At 43.8% G+C, this 18,563-nt stretch overlaps 2 protein-coding genes across 3 annotated transcripts in view; both read left to right on the plus strand.

Annotated features, from left to right (window-relative positions):
- adam12b (ADAM metallopeptidase domain 12b) overlaps positions 1-10,004 on the plus strand; it is a 73,311-nt gene extending 63,307 nt beyond the window's left edge. For both annotated transcript variants that reach the window (XM_076743140.1, XM_076743141.1), the window contains exons 20-23: positions 643-751; positions 2,646-2,888; positions 7,336-7,511; positions 8,143-10,004. In XM_076743140.1, the coding sequence (XP_076599255.1) occupies positions 643-751; positions 2,646-2,888; positions 7,336-7,511; positions 8,143-8,194 (580 nt within the window). In that variant the 3' untranslated portion in view covers positions 8,195-10,004. The remainder of the gene's footprint in view (positions 1-642; positions 752-2,645; positions 2,889-7,335; positions 7,512-8,142) is intronic.
- A 2,095-nt stretch (positions 10,005-12,099) lies between these two features.
- dhx32b (DEAH (Asp-Glu-Ala-His) box polypeptide 32b) lies at positions 12,100-18,278 on the plus strand. The gene is made up of 11 exons (XM_076743545.1): positions 12,100-12,556; positions 12,696-12,889; positions 13,480-13,855; positions 13,936-14,172; positions 14,837-14,930; positions 15,033-15,182; positions 15,952-16,143; positions 16,296-16,436; positions 16,694-16,884; positions 17,145-17,335; positions 17,923-18,278. Exons 1-11 carry the CDS (start codon positions 12,275-12,277, stop codon positions 18,095-18,097), a joined length of 2,223 nt encoding a protein of 740 aa, XP_076599660.1. The 5' UTR covers positions 12,100-12,274; the 3' UTR covers positions 18,098-18,278.
- The last annotated feature ends 285 nt before the right edge of the window (positions 18,279-18,563 follow it).

An 18,563-nucleotide genomic window follows, 5' to 3' on the forward strand; every position in this document is an offset into this window, starting at 1 on the left:
TCAGAGCCAATGAGGTTCACCTGTGTTTCAGTGACACGTTGTCAGGCTGCTTAGACTGCAGCAAAATCTAACTTCAAATTTAGATGATTGGATGAACATCACAGCTTCTTTTCCTGCTTTTTTGTTTTCAAGTGAAATTATTATATAATGCTGAAAGTCATTGATTTGAAACCTTTTTACCCCTGAAACCAGTAGAAAACTGATTTTTCTCGCCTCGTGAACTAGTTTTAGCGCAATTATTTCTATTTCATTATGTCAACACAACATGTAAAAGGTGAATAAAAACAGAATCATTTACAAACAAACAAAGAAACAGTAGTTTCACGAAGTGTTCCCTATTTCAAAGAATGGACTTAAATATATTTAAATGTATTAAGTTATGAAGTTTATCTGAAACTGTTGTTCGACAAACAGATGGTCATATAATTATAGTTTGAGCCTTTAAAGCCCTTGAAAATTTGATATGTATGGACTTAAGAGTTAACATTTATGACGAAAACATTGATTGATTTGAACTGTGATTTCTTCTGAAGCCTTTGTAAACACAGGAGAAAAACAGGCCGATATTTTCAATCATGATTAGCTGAGAAACACAAAAATGTTCATTTTTCATTTACAGTAAAACTTTTGATGTGTTTATAGATCTGTGGAGGCCAACAGGCCAGTCAGCCCCATCAGGACTCAGTCCATGTACAGGCCCACACCACAGCGCAAGCCTCCACCCAAACCCTCTGCAGCCAACATCTATAAGGTGAGTCGCTCCCTACAACACATCCGTCACTGCGTCTATCGGCACAGCTCAGCGTGCGCGTATCAGCGTACACTGTATCTCAATATACAGCCATTTGTTTACTGTGTACGTGTGTTTGCATGCTCCTTTCTGTCACGGCCCATTTGATTTGATTTCTTTTGTAATCGCACTCTATTAGAGCCCTTCACTAACCTGCAGCCTAGTCTCAGTTTAGACTTGTCGTGCTCCGGGGCTTGTTGACAAAATAAGATGAGGGCAAGCCGGGTAATTGATTCAGCCACACTATATCCCTCTCACAGAAATATTAATTACGCCGCATTGCTGTCGGGAGGAGGAGAAACTTTAATAGAGACTCGGGATGTTGTTATTTGATTTTTTGTGATTAAAAAGATTTTTTTTTTTTATGAGAAGGCAGCAGAGTTGATTGATTCGGGCGGAGGTGGAGAGCAGGTTTTGATTTGTTTGTTGGAAATGGGAAGCACAGAGGGAGATTACATATCGTGTATGTGCATTACAGACTAAAGCTACATGCATTTATATGCATGAGTGTGTGTGGGGGTCTGATTTGTGTTCGCACTGGCCTGCACCTGCAGCAACTGAGTATAAAAGTTCTACCTAATATCATAATTGAGTGTAGAAGTTCATCCAGATTATGTTTAGTAGTGCTGAGTCCACCGGAGTGACTATTTGAACAGGCTGTCCATTCTTATTATGCTCGCCAGATGTCAGTCAGCATCACAGCAGCTCTCTGTGAATACATCTGCATCGTGTGTGAGTGTGTGTGCGCGTGCGTGAGAGAGTGTGTTGTCCGGCAGCCAAATCCGTCCTGGCCATTTTAGGTGTTATTGGTTTGTTCTGGAGCGGAAAGGTAACAGCTGGTCAGGACATGTGGTCAGACTCTGGCTTTTAAAATTTCACAACGTCATATCTAATAATGTTGTTTTCCAGTTTTATGACCGAGTCTGACATCAGCTATTTCACACTAATGAGAGCTGCATGACTGAGGTGGAATTTTACTTTCTATGCCTGCGCTGACCCTTTATATCCCAGGACAAGACACGAGGCCTGGAACCAATTATTACTTTCATGATCAGCTAATTTGTTGATTGTTTGTTTGATGAAGGGATCTACAAACGCAGAAAACAATGAAAAAAATGCCCATCACAGTTCTGCAGGTGCCCGTTTGACATCTTTAGGAGGAGCTGTGGTAAAACGAACGTGACTGAACGTACCGTAAAAGAGCTTTACCTCGTCTGTGAACGTTTCTGCCTGAGTCACATCAGATGACTGGATGACGACAACAACTCCCATGATCCCACGCTAATCACAACGTCATCAGACTACACCTTTTGTGTTCATTGTTTTGACATACTGTGCATTCAGTATTTCATTTACGTAAAACTGGGAAAAGTTGAAAAGAATCCTCACATTTGAGAAGCCGAAACCAGCAAATCTGACATGTTGCTTGATAAAAGACAAATAATGAATAATCAAGATAGCTGCCCTTTAATTTTCTGTTGATCAAAGATAAAGTTTTAGGGGGCATTGGATTATTTGGGGTTGTGAGAGAGAAACACGTGTTGCAATCAGCCTTTTTCACAGAGGACATTTTTATGCATTTTTGTCACAGCAGGAAAAAGCACAGGTGGAAATAATAAAATCTAACGATGGCTGAATTCCATTCAGCTGCTTCAGCTCCAGGTCCCCGGCGTTGTCCATCCTGGCTCACAGTCACACTATCATGAATATAACAGAGATTGTCCATGTTCTCAGTAACGCCTGCGCTTTTCCCGCTACAACAAGTCAAAGCGTCTGCTGTGACCAAAGCATACAGTATGTCCGACTGCCGTAACTCAACACTGCTGGCATCAATGAACTCTCGTCCTCTTTTCAGCCGTCTCTCCTGAGCGCCGAGCCTCTTCTCCCTCCACACAACTTCCACTCGCACAGCCTGCGCCGACTGCCGCTCTACCAGCCCCTGCACATCAGCCAGCCCATGCCGGTGTCCCTGAGCGTGGGCCAGCCCACCCTGCCTCCTCTCCCAGCCCACCACAGGGCCCGCACGTCCCTCTCTCCACCTCGAGTGCCACCTTTTCTCAGCCTGCCGCGCCAGCAGTCGTCCTACAGAGCCGAGCAGGTTTGTTTGCAAAAATGTCGATGAATTCTGCGGTAGGTGTCCTCTGCATGCAGGAATTCGTAAATTCTACAAACAGCTTTTACTGTCATTGTACTTTGAAATAGGAATTTGTTTTTGTAGACCACAGCTTTAATGGACCATATACAAGGCATAGGCCATTAAATTCAAGTGGTGTATATTTTACTGTACATTACTCCTGGTCATTTTCTAAACCATACCATAGGTTTCTACGTTGATTTTCCACGATATATTCTCAGCAACCATCAGTATTACTTCATTTTAATATGAAAGAATGAAAATAAACCCGCTGTGACTTGAAACTTTCTTAAAACAAGTCACAGTAGAGATTTAGTTTTCTTTGTTTTTGTCAAAGTTGCATTGTCATTGCGCGGTGCGTTTAAGGACTCTGTGACATCTGAGATTTGAGGCAGCTGCTAATAAAGCATTGCAGTCACGGGCCACGTTGATGGCAAAACAATCTCACCACAAGTTTTATGATTCACTGCTGTGGTGAGTTCTGTTTTTAAGGTCGAGGTCGAAATCAGAACTATGAGATAAACTACAGACAAACGGAGAGTTTTCAAATCAGTCCCTGCTCACGCTGCATTACCATATGACAGCTCACAGCTATGGATTACCTACATCAAGCAAGTTTTAAGTCTCATTATTATTATCATACCACACTGAAATGAACAGAAACCAATGGAATGGAATGGCAGGTAGGAAATCAATCTGAAAATCTGAGCTACTCTTCAGAAACGGTCCTCACTAATGTAAAACATATGCAAATTGTAGTTAATGATGTAAAACCTGTACAGACATCCGTATTTTTAAAAGTTGTTGCGAAGTGTTGGATGCTGGAAACTCAATGAATTTCTGCACTGCGGTCATCTTGTCTACCCACGTATCGACAGCAAAATTCAATCCGTCTCCCTCCCCGTGACCCAACTCCTGAGTAAGGTGCCGCTTTCTGCCGAGCCAGCAGTATTGGATGCAGTGGAGATAGTAAATCCATCTGTCTGCTGGATTTGGTGGTGGATCCTGATCCGTTCTGTACTAGGGCAGTAAGGAGAGTCGTGTTGGATTACGGCGCTGTGTGAGCCGCAGCGGCGGGGGGGAACCGGTAATTGACAGACGTGCTGCTTTAAAAACAGGAAGACTTTGGCCTTGTGAGATGACGCTGTGTGTCTGTTGGATAAATAGCATCACATAATCCCAGATGTAAAGCCAGAGCATGAAGAAGTTGGAGGGAGGCGTGCAGAAAGATATACCTCCAAGGTTAATCATTCAGGTGAGCAGCAGCAGTGGTGGAAAGTAACCAAGTACATTTACTCAAGTACTGTGAGCTTCTTGTACTTTATACTGCTACTTTATACGTCTACTCCACCGCACTGTGACATTTTGAAGGCAAATGCCGGAAGCTAGTTTTTACTGCACTTCATTTATTTTACAGCTTTAGTTACTAGACACACTTTGATGAACGACGGTGCATTTCCTGTGAACATTTCATAATAGAAGACAGCTCGTGTTAGCTTATTCAGTGATAGTGAAAATTCTAATTTTAAGTAAAGGATCTTAATACTTATAGCATGAGCAGCTGAAACAACTGGCATTGTACCAAGCAATGCAGCACATCACCCTGGATTGACATGAACGTGTGCCAACTTAAGATGCACTTTAGTTGAAAGGCTGCTGTTGGCTTTATAGAAAGGCTTGCTCAGTGGCCTGCCATTACAATGAAACCCTGCTACCTGCTAATATCTTACGAGCTCATTTTGCTGTAATGAAACAGATGGAGCGAGTGGGGATGGCAAATGCACTGGGGGTCAGAAGCAGAGTGGAGGATTCTGTTGAGATTTAATAACAGGCCAGCAAGGACGTGCAGGACATCAATCCTTAAATAGAAAGCATATTACTAGCTTATTGTAATACTTGATGCAGCCTCCCCTGCTGTCTGTGCCAATATGTCTTATTTTAAAACAGTTTTTCAATCTTATGCCTGCGTGCCGATTGCACCCCATTAAACGGTGAGGTGTTTCCAGGGGAATAAAGCCCGCACTGCATTCATTACAATAAGGCAATACATGAAAAGAAAACTGTGTGGGAGCAGAGTATTTCCACAAGCCGGCCTGCTTGCTATTATCTTGTACAACTGAAGGAAAAACACATATCAGATACCCACAGAGTCAAATAGATGTGACGCAAATGAGCTCGAACCCTGTTTAGGTGCTCTGCAAAAGCAGACTGAGGAGTTAAAATGTTGCCTTTCCAAAATGTCATCTTTCTGGAACTTAGAAAAATAGCTTTGTTTTTGGCCAGACAACCACGCATTTTTCAGTTCCTCTGGTGCGTTTTGAAAGGTGCTTGTAAGCCCAAGGCTCATAGATCTTTCTCAAGCCACAGAGGACAGTGCAATCCTTCATTTTGAATTAAGACATGTGAGCACCACCAGGACTCCAGTTACAGTGTGAGGTTTTCTGCCAAGAGCGGCATTAGAATGCACATGGGTCCTGGATTATTCTTGCATTTGAGTGGATGCATCTGTCCGTTTACATCTTAGTTTTCCTCTGTGCACGCCCTTGAAAAACAGCCTGATTTTGTGTTTCTGGGGGAGTTGATCTTCACTTAAACTAAACTGTCCATAACTTACATGTGTAGGAGTTTGTCAGGAACAAATGTGTGCTCAAAGATCACAGTGGGTGATATACCGTATGTGAAAGTCTGCGAAATGCTCTGCTAGTTTCAGCTAATATTCACCCAAATTTATCTAATTGCATCACAAGAATCCCCCACTGTGCCCGTTGTATTACCCCCAAACTCTCACCAGGCAGGAACAGCATCCACATGGGACTGTAATGCAGAGTCAGGGTAAAACAGACCTGCTGTGTCGTTAACGGAGCTCAATCTGATTAAAGCATCGTAACATTTCAGTCTCTGTGGGGCACCTCGTGCTTTTCACTGCATCTGAAGAGCTCTGCGCACAGAGTTTTGCACAATTTGAGTTTGTAAAAACATTTTTTTTCTCAGTTAAAGGGTGACTACAGTGCACCTCAGCTAATGAATATTATATGGCATGAATGAATTATTGCTTTTGTTGTTTTAACAACTTCTTACGGGCGACAGTAAGATGACTTCTGTTCCTCAGATATGGTTTAAAATACATCTCAAATTAATCAGCAACTGTTTTTATAATTAGTGGATTGCTCCTCTATGGGACCAACATACACTACATGGCCAAAAGTATGTGGACACCTGAACAGCTGTGTGGTGACCCAAACACCCCACCCATATGTGATTGTTGATCGTGCTGCAGCCGTTATAGCAGCCTCCACTCCTCCGGGAAGGCCTTTCCATAAGATCTTGGAGTCTGGCTGCAGGGATTTGCTTTCACACACAAGAGCATCAGTGATGAAAGCCGGTGGATGGGGTTGAGTTCAGTTCTTCCCAACCAAACTCTGAAAACCTCTTCTTTATGGACCTTGTGTGGTGCACGGGGACATTGTGTTGAAATAAGGACGGGTTATCCCCGAACTGTTTCCACACAGCCTGAAGCATCCTGCCATTGTCTAAAGTATCAGTTTGAAGAGATCAGATATAAGATCTACTTTAACTGGAACCAAGAGGCCCAAACCATGAAATACAGACCCAGACCACAAACACAGGTGGACCGGGGTGTCAACATACTTTTGGCCGTATTATAGTGAAGAAATGGGAAAGCACTCACAGGTTTAGGTCAGGTCACAGGCTGCATTCATGAATGATTTAAACCTTCCAGCTCCGTAAGTCTTATCCATGCATGATGTGGAAAACTTTATTTCTCCCTCTGTGCATATTCCTTGAAGTTTGTCCATGTATTCCTCTTGAGTGTGTGTTGTGGTGTGTGTGGGCGGCTGTGGGGAGCTTTTGCGCATATATGTGTGCGTGTGTGACAGTGGCCGGGCTGCTGGTAGCAGATGTTTATCACTGCCTCGCCTCCTTGCTGTAGATTAGTAACACATGATGGCACCTCATTCAGATAACCTTCTCCACTCACACAGCACTGCCACAGCGGTGGAGGTGGAGGTGGAGGAGGAGGAGGAGGAGGCTTGGGACTCATCTCATGTTAGCTGTGTAACTCAGAGAAGATAACACAGTGCCCTCTAGTGAAACATGTCTGCTTTTGTGGCTTCACAAAGCTGCTGAACAGCTAGTCCATATTTAAAGGGAGGTAGAAGGTGACATGCTAGATGTTCTCCACACAGCGTCTCAAGATAAGAGCAATGCAGTGGGTTCTTTTCAGTTAGCGTTAGCAAACAGAATATATATCTATGAATGCAGGAGATACTGGCAGGTTTAAATACAAGCAGCATATTTCTACAGTATTCTGCTTCATTTTGTAGTAATACATTAAAATGAGCTCACATACAGTTTAGATCTGATGGACTGAATTTTTTTATTCCTTCTTCAGGACTTTGAGAAACCCAGTCCACCCCAGAAACCCCTACCCGCAGACCCACTGGGGAGGAGCTCTCGGCTGGGTCACAGCGCCACAGCAGCGGGGGTCCACATCCCCGGAACTGGACCGCTCCCCATACCTATCCCCACTGTGCCCAGGCCTCCGCCCACCATCCCTTTACCCAGCAGGTGGGTGCAGCAGGAATGTGGAATTTGTTGGCTTGATAGGACCGTATGGGTGGAGGAGAGACACAATGCTCACATTGTTTTCTGCCACATATGCATTTCAAGTTGATTTTCCATTGCAGCCTTAATTAATGACCCCTCGTGAGCCTGAGGGACATCTGCCCCCTTTGCTCATTAGTGATTCTCCTTCTAAATCTTTTCATCAATTTTCTTATTTTTTACTCTCACTTAGGGATTGCTGGTCTGATTAATTGTGTTTTTTTAACCTCTTTTACCAAAAACCACAGGGGAAAAAAAATCACTCTTGGACTGATCCAAGAAAAACCTCCTCAGCAATTTGCTCATTTGCCAGTGTTTCCTGGTTTATTAAACCGCTTTTATTTCCTTAGTGCATAAGAGGTGATAGTTAAATGATAGATATATTGCACTGCTCTTCAAAAGGAGAACAGGATGTGCATTTAATCTCTCTCTGTATTTAAGCTTGTGCTGTTGTAGACTTTGCTCGAATCCAGCGGCGTTTAGTTCACACCTATGTCGTGTTAGAAGTGGCCCATGTGCTCATTCAGACATGAGAATGACACATGATAAATTGGGACCAGATTAACATACTGAGGTGCTTCTGTTTACGTTTCAGACCTGTGCCGGTGTTGCCCTACAGACCGCCAAAGACTCATAAGGACTGCTGAGCCCTTGACGTCATGGACGAGTTGATCTCTCACCAACAGACGGAGACTTTCTTGATTTGCACTAATTACTGAGACTCTGTAAGACCTTTGGGACTCTTGGAAGTATCACAGAGTTTCTAACGAAGGGGGCTAACATCACACCTCGGTGCTACGCCTCTAAAAGGTGCTGCGTTGTCCTCGCTCAGGTACCAATGAACTATTTATCTATTTAAATATTTAACTTCAGTATTACCAGTTTGCGCACAGAGCACTCTGATTGAGTGATTTTCCCCTTGGAAAAGTTTCGAAAGGAAGGAAACACGGTGTAATTTCGTTTGCATTCTTTGATGATTTTTATACTTTTTTCTCAAATGAAATGCTGAAATATATGATGTTTTTATAAGCAATGAAGTAGCTTGAGTAATTGAATGGCGAAAAAAAGTTTGGCTTTGGACTAAAATGAGGATAAAGGGAAACAGAGCCCAACTCGGCAAGTTGTAAGTGTAGGTTTTGGGTCATAGAGCAGTGTTACAGATTCAGTTTATGATGTATTGAATACCAAATACATCTTTTCTATTCATGTCACCGTGGTGCTACAAAGTAGACATTAATCAGAAGTTGTTTTTTTTTTTCTTAAACATAAACTCATATTAAAGCCTTGGAAAACATTACTTTTTATGGGATTGTTCTGATCTGCTCATTTTACAGTCTCACAGTCAGGCTCTCTCATTCCCTTATAAGTTCACTTTCACAGTTAAATACAAACAGGAAAAGTAGTTTTCACACATCGCAGACGGGCTCTGACACACTGCCCGGGGCATGTGTTGGACGCCCAACATGTTCTCCTGATACTGGCAGACGCTGCAGAGTCTCAGCAGATTCGACAGACTGATTGTGTTCCAGAGAATTACGCCAACACCAAATAATTCAACATTAGCTCTGGTGTTTGTATGTTTAACATTCACGCTCACTTTGTCCTTGAGTGTGCGAGCCAAGAGGAATGACTTCAGCGCTGCGAGCTTTCCAACGTCCTCCTCGGCTGTGTCCAACAAGATGTTTGACCGTATCTGTCCTGTCTCTCCTTTTTTTTCTTTTTGCCTTCATAACATTCCATTTGGATTTTGTATGGTTGTGTTATTCTTGAATTCTTGAGATTATTCACGCCTTCGCAGCATCATTCATTAGATCCAGAGCTCGCCGTCGCACTTTGAGTTTCCTTGATGTTGTTTGTTGTTAACTCGCTGTTTTACAAGGAGGGATTTGAACTTTACAGCGCGGTTCTTTTTCCTGTGTCAGTGTTCACTTTGGATGATGCATTTTGTATTTGCAGTGTCTCTCCAAATGCAGTGGCTTGTCTTCCTCCCCCTGCAGAATGATTGAAGTGGCATTCGTGTACAGACATGTGCGAGTAATGCTTTTTTCTTGTTCTGGAAGTGTTCAGATGTGCTCGACTGTCAGAGTAAACTGCTCCCCATCGGAAAATATTTGTCAGTGCTGTGCGGATTAGTCGTTAAATGTTTGTGCCATTTGTAAATCCAAGATATAATGTGTTTATTTGCATAACTGTATCATGTTTAAAAGCCATTGTAAAGTGTAAATATTGTATGTCAGTTATCATTTCTCTCCCTTTTTCTGTTCTGTTTTTACAAGCACAGTAATATAAGAAGTGCTTTGAGGCTGTGCCCCATTTACACTGACTGGTGAAAACAGGATTTTTAAGATTTCAACCTGTAACTTGTAGGAAAGAGACAAATGTTTGAGCGAACATTTAAACTGAGTGATTTTATTGATGAAATTGGAGCCAAATAAAAGTTCCTTTATGACTGTTTACAACAAGTTGCTTTAATTTCACTCTCACTTTGATTTTCTAAATATGTCATCAGAAACCTTTTAAAACCACAATTGGCCGTCAAAAGAAGTTTTCACCGTTTGCTGTTGTTGATTTTTGGCCTCTGAGAGGATGAGTGTGCCTAAAGCTCGGTATGCAAAATGCAACTCCCACTAAAACTAGCAAATAAGAACTTAATAACCTGACTCATCATGTCATCATCCCACTAAGAACAACCAGCAACATATCACACTTAAGGATGTGATGAACAATAAAAGTAAGATTCTTTCCTCTACTAACCAGCAACAAATAAACAGTCGTTCTTGGTGTCTGAAAATGACACAAAAATAAAAGTGTGGAGAAGAACGCTGCAGGTATGTGTGTCATTTTCCCAGTGACTCACTGAATTAAAGCGTCCTCCTAATATGTGACCTCATTCTGTACATGTGGGCCTGCTGTGCTGTGCTGGCACGGTTGTTCAACACTGCCACCTGCCAGGCAACACTGGTCATTACAAGAACCCAGCGCTCCCCTCCATCCCTCCGTCCCTCCAGTTTTATCTTGTTATCTTGCCTTAATGTGCTCCCTCAAACCACAGGGTGAAGTTGCCCTTGAGTCCTGATTAAGGATCAGCTCCACCGAACACTTGTTAACTTAGAAAATTGCTGGGAAAGAATACAAAAATAAGACAAGCCTTGACCTCTAAACTGTCTTTAGAGTGAGCTGAAAAACGATAGAGCCAGCAGAAAGAAGTATAGCTGGAAGTAAAGCAGTGATGTATGGCACCATATTAACGATTATGGACTGTTGTTGTGCTGGGTAGCTTACAAGTGTGACTGTATGAATGTTGGGCAGTGAGAAAAAGCTAAACTGGAAGAAAAATGGTTTAATAGAAAACAGTAAGAGTGGTATCAGTTTGAACAGTACCAGTTATCAGCCACTGGTCGGTGCTAATACATATTTTCCGATTTTCGTACTAGCTGGGAAGGAATATTCAACCTCGAGGGTATAAATACACTTGTTCACTGCCTTTAATTTAGATGAGAAAATTTAACTGCTGCACCACAGCCATGTCTGTATGTTCAGCTTAGTTAGCATAAAGATGCTAAACAAATGGAGTGGAGCTAGCTTGTGCCATAGCATAGCATAGCTTCCTGGTTAAGAAACAACATGTCCGCCATGCAGTGTTAAAGAATCATTGTTTTCAAACCTTTGCTAAAGATAAATCAAACCTAATGGGTTAGTAACTGAAGTTTAGAGGTGCTGTTAGATTTTACTACCTTTGGACAGAGCCAGGCTAATGTTACCTGTGTCTCTCTGAACCCAGTCTTTATGCTAAACTTAGTTAAGCTAGCTAGCGTTAACTAACTTGCTGCCCAGTGTGGCCAGAAAACAAGTTTTCAGGTTGAACAGTTAACAAATAACTAACAATACAGCTGCAATGATTAAGCAAGTAGTTGTCAACTATTAACTGCTATTTTGAGAATCACTTAACAGGTTTGAGTATTTTTTTTAAGAAAAAGAAAGTCTACTCTGAATCCAGCTTCTTAAAGTGAGTATTTTCTGGTCTCTTTAATCCTCTTTGACAACATTTTGTGGACCAAAGAACGAGCTATAGCTAACTGATCAACTGACAATGAAAATACTTGTTTAGTTGCAGCCCTAAATAGTAATGGTCCATATATCCACAGGCCACAGTTTCAGGTATTCTTTTAATAATCTTGTTCTTTTGTTTTTCTTAGATTTGATTCTCCAAGTGAAAGGTCGGTGCTGTCACACTGTGGAGGCTGAGAGTAGAGCACAGCAGACATTGTGCTCACCTCTTCGTTCAGTATTTGGCACAAGCGTTGGTTCTGGGGTATAGATGTAAATTTCTGGTTTGTCAACCGCTGAGATAATCAATTTCTAAATTGCTAAATTAAACCACAGCGGATAAATAAATGAATTTTACACCATGTGTACAGCTTGTAGCCTTTGAGCGTGAGCCAGCTCTCAACGTAAACAACAGACCCCTCTGAGCCATCTATCTCTGTTCTCACAACAGTGTGTGTGTGCCTGTGCGCATGTGTGTCATCTGTTGATGACCGCACTTCTATGGGATTAGTGGCCACATGACAGCACTGGGCTGGCCGCCTAGTGAGCCTTTCATTTGGCTTCACTTGCAGAGGCGGTCTGTCTGCCCTCCAACAGTTTACTGAGAGCTGGAGATTTCCAAACTTCACTGTGGATCTGTAAATGAAGTCTAAACTGGACAGACTGGGAGCTCACTTGTGATGGCGCAGGACATTACCAGTTTAACTGGAGAGGACTCTTTTGAGGGGGGATCACCCTGTTGTTCAGACACTGACGCTTTGAGTCAAGGAGACAAAGAATATGATGACATTCTGGAGCTTAATCAGTTTGATGGACTGCCTTATTCCTCCAGGTTTTACAAATTGCTGAGAGAAAGGAAAGAGCTGCCAGTGTGGAAAGCAAAGTGTGATTTCATGGACACGTTGGGCAAAGCGCAGTTTGTCAGTGTCAGTGGTTCTGCTAGAACTGGGAGGAGTTCTCAAGTGAGTATTGTGGGACGTTTGACACTTTAGATGGAAAATAATGCACATTTCACAGCAGATTCATCTTTGTTATCGGGAGATAATCGAACCTTCCTGTGATGCTGCGATGTAAACAACTTCTCTCACTCTTTTCAAACAGATTCCCCAGTGGTGTGCTGAATTCTGCCTGTCAGTCCAGTTCCAGCATGGCATGGTGGTTTGCACCCAGACTCACACACAGCAGGCAGTAGATCTCGCCTTACGAGTGGCTGATGAGATGGATGTCAACATTGGGCATGAAGTTGGGTACAGCATCCCTTTGGAAATGTGTTGCACTAATGACACAGTCCTCAGGTATGGTATGGTAAAGCAGTGCATCCTACTTGCAAACGCAGATGTATGATTCTTTCTCTGCTCTTGCTGGGTTACAATAAAGCATGGTCGTGACACACACGGCTAAATCACCCCGCCTTTTCTTACTCTCAAGAGCCAAGTGAACAAAAGGCTTGAGGGGGCTCTTTTCAGAGGCTCCTGCACAGCTGCCCGGCTCCCTGTCTACCCATATGTCACACTCCCTCATATGGGTCCCTCGTAAGTCAGCTGGGGAACAAAGAAACGCAGCACATTGAGGGGAGGGAGATAAGATAAACAGGCAGGCGGCAAGTAGGAAAAGATCCACTCCCCAGACTAATCATCAGAGTAAATTACACTAATGGGAGCAAAGCTGATGTGTAGACAAAGTGGCTTTCATTAAGATGCCATTCTAAAGTATGTTGAATGGATTTCCTGCATATATTATACTGTTCCACTCTTTCAGCATGCAGACTTACAATGAAAGAAAAGTGAGGATGTATTTCAGGCTATTATAACTTTGAAAACCAAGTGACTCCGTGCTCATATTTTCTTGCTCCTAATGCCAAGCATCATTTTACCATCCACCACAGGTACTGCACAGACGACGTGCTCTTGAGAGAGATGATGTCAGACCCTTTGCTTGAGCGCTACGGTGTGGTCGTCATGGACCAGGCCCACCAGAGGACCGTAGCCACTGATGTTCTCCAGGGTCTGCTGAAGGACATCGCCCTGCAGAGGCCGGAGCTCCGTGTGGTCCTCCTGACAGCTGTTGAACCCGAATCCAAACAGCTAGCCCACTTCACCGGGGCAGCGGTGCCTCTGATTCGCCTGGAGAACCCGGGTGCGGGGGAGGCGGTGTACACCAGCACAGGTGACAGCTACTTCTGCTCCGCTCTCCGTCTGGTGCTGGAGATCCACCACTCTGAAGAGGAAGGGGATGTGGTCGTGTTTCTGGTGACGAAGCAGGTAAAAAGAAGCACCGCATGAGTGATGGAATGAGGAAATATGTCGTCCTCTGACTTTCTTCTTTGTTCGCTCTCCACCAGGAGATTGATCTGGCCCATAACATCCTGTGTCATGAGAGGCACAGCTTACCGCCTGACCTGGGTGAGCTCCTACCCATTGCAGTGCACCCTGGTCAGCCTGGGAATTTACCAGTCCATGGGGAGGAGGAGACGGACCGGACCCGCAGAGTATTCCTCACATCCAGCCCAAACGAGGACTTCTTCTGGGCTGTTAACTCCATAAGCTTTGTCATTGATGCTGGGCTTGAGAAAAGATATGTAAGTTATTCTATAATCAGCTTGTTAGGGCTACGGCTGGTTCAGAATCATCGTTAGGAAACGCCAGGTGATGCTAATTTCAAAGCTTTACAAATACTCTGACTCCTCAAACCTCAGGACATAGAAAACTTTTCCTATGTCCTCACCGTAAAATTCATTGTCAGACGTTTGCAAAGAAAAATCAAAATGAGCCAGATGCATTTGGGAAACAAGTCCTATTGAACTCAAAATTCAGTGATTTTGACCACAATGAGTAAAGGTATGTTTGGATAAAAAGGGTGCAGAATTTCATGGAAAGAACACCACTCCAGCTGTTAAGCACAGAGGTGGATCGATCATGCTTTGGGCTTGTGTTGCAGCCAGTGGCTCAGGGAACATTTCACTGATAGATTCAATAAAATATGAATTCAATTAAATATCAGCAAATTCTGGAAGTAAACATCACACTGACTGTAAACAGCTGAAGGTGAAAAGAGGATGGCTTCTACAACAGGATAATGATCCTAAACACATCTCAAAATCCACCATGGACTGCTCAACAGGCACAAGCTGAAGGTTTTCCCCCGCCCCTCACTAGAAGCCCTTTGCAAGGAAAAATGGGCAACCCCCCCCCCCCCCAACAACAACTGAAAGACTGTGATAACACACTGTGATGTCGTTGCAGGTGTACAACCCCAGGATCAGAACCAACTCAGTCATCATTCAGCCAGTCAGCAAAGGTCAGGCCAAGAGTCGCAAACAGCTGGCAGGTCCAACAGGTGAGATGGTGAACTGGTGCAGCACGCAGCATTTGATGGAAATCTCTGAATGCTTCTCTCCCTGTTGCTGTCCTGTTTAAAAAGACTCTCTCTGTCCTATAGGCAAGTGTTTTTGTCTGTACCCAGAGGACAGGCAGCTTCCTGTCCAGACACGGCCGCACATTGTGGAGTCTGACATCACTTCCACTGTGCTGTTCTTGAAGAGGATGGAGATCGCTGGACTGCGCCACTGCGACTTCATCGACAGGCCAGGTGAGGCTGATGCACAGTGATAAAGGTGGAGAATATTTTTGTTACGGTTTGTTTTGTTCCCTCAATTCTATGTGTCCTCAGTGATAATTAGATGAATTTTGGCTTCAGTCCCTTTTGTTCCAACAGAAAGGGCCTTTTTTCATTGGAGGGCAGCGAGCCGTGCTCAGCTGAACTGACAGCTCCTGCTCTGAGAGCATCCTTTTCAGTGCTGACCTGCTTCCATGTGCTTTTGTTCCCCCGGATTTATTCACCCCCACTAACACACACACTGACACACACAGCCTCCCATTAGTTGATTAGAGCATAAATGTAGTGTTTGTGTGTGGGAGTATCTATGTCTCTTTGTTTCACCGTGATGTTTATCGAAAAAACACGTGGCAGAAACAGAAGAGAAAATCTAATTTGTACCATGAAAGACTCATTTTGCATAGTGATGCATGGCAGATGTTGCTGAGGATTATAAAATCCTAATCTTCTGATGGCTTTTTTACTCCGAGCGTGCCCACCAGGGTGCCAGCACACTGTAGGGGGATTGGCCCAGTGGGTCACCATTTTGGATTACAGTTTAGACAGCATGGAAACTGAAAATTAATCCATCACAGTTTCATTCAAAGTGTATTTGTATGCAATTAATAATCTCTTAGTTTAAATGCTAGACAGTCATAAAGACACGTGCTTTGTTCTTTGAGGGATTTGGTTCCCAGTTTTAACCTAAATTTTGTGGGGGGAAAAAAAGACGGTGTATAATCCAAAAGCCTTTACAACCCAGATCCTGGAGGCCTAATGCAGGCCTTGGAGGAGCTAGACTACCTGGCAGCTCTGGATAATGATGGCAACCTGTCTGAGATGGGCATCATCATGTCCGAGTTCCCACTGGAGCCCCAAATGGCCAAGACTCTGCTCGCCTCCTGTGAGTTTGACTGTGTCAGCGAGGTGGTCATCATTGCTGCCATGCTAACAGGTAACATGCTGGACTGGCATTTGAACAAATAACCAAATATCTGCTAGCGTAAAAAGACCACATGCATATACAAAACCAGGTTTCCTGTTGTGTACTTGTCGGTTAAACAGGACGTTGTTGACGCCACATTTGTCTTGTGGATTCTTTTTTAGCACCGACTTGCTTCGCGGTTCCCTCTGTGGACCTGAAGCCAGAGGCGACCCAGTGCCACATGAAGTTCCAGCACCCAGAGGGGGATCACTTCACCCTCATCAACATCTACAAGGCCTTCAAACAGTGCCAGCAGGATCCATGTGAGCTTCAAGAGCATCACCTACATGGAAACATGCACACACATGCGCATATACACGTATATGCACAGGTGCTATTGAGATCAGTGAATGTGGAAACATCAGCGTGCAAAGTTGTGTGTTTTTGGGGGATATTTGCATGAGAAAAAACCTAAAACGATGCTGATTTCTACACATAGTTATACTGATTATCGATTATCATCCCTCTGTCTTCATCACTGATTCTGCCTTCCTCTAATCTTCGGCTCTGTCTTTGTTAGACTGTGATGTGGAGAGGTGGTGTCAGGATTTCTACCTGAACCACGCTGCTCTGCTGATGGCTGACGCTCTTCGTGTCGAGCTCACCGACACTCTGAAGAGGATCGAGCTGCCTGTCTCAGTGCCCGCCTTTGGTTCCCGAAGCAACACCCTCAGCATTAAGAGAGCCCTGCTGGCAGGTTTCTTCATGCAGGTCAGACCTTAATTCAAACCAGCTGTCCAACAAGGTTTTTGGATGTGCATTGTTTTCCTTGTAACCTATTTTTGAGGACGCAAGGAAATTTTTTCAGAGAGTTTAGCCTTTTCATGTTGTTTTGTATTTTATTGTCTCGATTAAAAAAGACTCTACAGATGCGGCCTGTATTCGGGTGCTCCTCTTCTCTTTGCGCTTTTGACTAGTGGCTCCAGTACCTTTGCAGAAATCAGTCTGACTGAGGCTGTGATTTCCCTCAGGTGGCGCGCGATGTGGATGGATCAGGGAACTACTTCATCCTGACCCACAAGCATGTGGCACAGATCCATCCTCTGTCTGGCTACAGAGCCAAGAGCCCGAAGATGGGCCTGCCGGAGTGGGTGCTGTTCCACGAGCACTCCTTCTCTGAAGATAACTGCCTCCGCACTGTAACCCACATAACACCGGAGCAGTGAGTCTTCTTAACATTTTGTTCTTTGTGTATTTTAAGTTGCTCTCTTGCTTTGCATTCAGATAACTGAAAACCGACAGTCTTGTTAACGAGGCTGCAGTCTCTTTTTGCTTTAAAAGAACCCAGCAGACCACCATCATATCTTCACATTTGAGGAAGCTTAAAGTAATCAGACAGACACATTCCCTTTCCCTTTTGGCCCAGAAGTAAAGCCCCAGTTCAGCAGAGACTAGTCGGGCTGGTTGTGAGGGGAGGTATCATAATCCTGTTCACAAGCATCAGCTGGTTGGAGAGGGGATTAGGAATTGCACAGATCCCTGTGAATGTGGAGCTGCAGCTAAATGGAGGGAGAGAAAGCTCTGCAGCCTCTGTCATGCTCTCTTAGGTTCCAAATCCTGAAATGAGGGACTCTGTTTATTGCAGTTCAAATCATGTGAGGAGCAGATACTGTAAGCCACCCAAAACAAAGCCCAAATTGAAAGCAAGTCTGCAAATGAAAATGTGCACCAGTTCAACACGAATTAGCTTCTTTCACTGAAATTGTTGAGTGTGGTTTTCAGGAACAGCATTGTCCTCTCCCCGACCAGGTTCATTCAGATGGTACCACAGTATTTCTTCTACAATCTGCCGCCTAGTGAGAGCAAAGACATCCTCCAAAACATTTTGAACCACGGAGCTTCTCAGTACCAAGAGGAGAAACCTCCAGCCTCCCAGGAGGAGCCTCAGGACGACCAGACTTATGACCGCTGTGTCATACAATGATGTCCTAACCTACTGTTCCCAGTGCTGGTGGGGAAATAACCAGTAGGACTTACTGCACTGAAGATCATGTTGATTCACTTCCTCTCATCCCTCATTTTTGTCACAATGTCATGTCCTGTATTTATCTTTGAATAGTTACAAACTGCACTGTTATATGAAATAAAACCTATAATTGCTGTTATGTTGGTCATCAGTGTTTGATTACTTACTCCAGTGAAATTAATAATTTAGTGAAAATCTTAATTATTCTGTGACTCCACGTCCTGCTTCTCCTTTTCACATCTAACCTTCAGCCGCTGTCCAAAAGTCACCCACCCACAGCACCGAGGGTCCAGCCTGATTAATGAGGTGCAGGGACAGTTTGTGCCTGCTTGCGGCTCCATCTGGCGTGGATGCAATTCAGGAACAGTAAGGTGGCCCGGTTCACCGACACTGCATTGAAAACATCACATCCCCTCTTCTTCAG

The sequence above is a fragment of the Chaetodon auriga genome, chromosome 11, assembly GCF_051107435.1.
Source record: "Chaetodon auriga isolate fChaAug3 chromosome 11, fChaAug3.hap1, whole genome shotgun sequence".
NCBI classification, from domain to species: Eukaryota; Metazoa; Chordata; class Actinopteri; order Chaetodontiformes; family Chaetodontidae; genus Chaetodon; species Chaetodon auriga.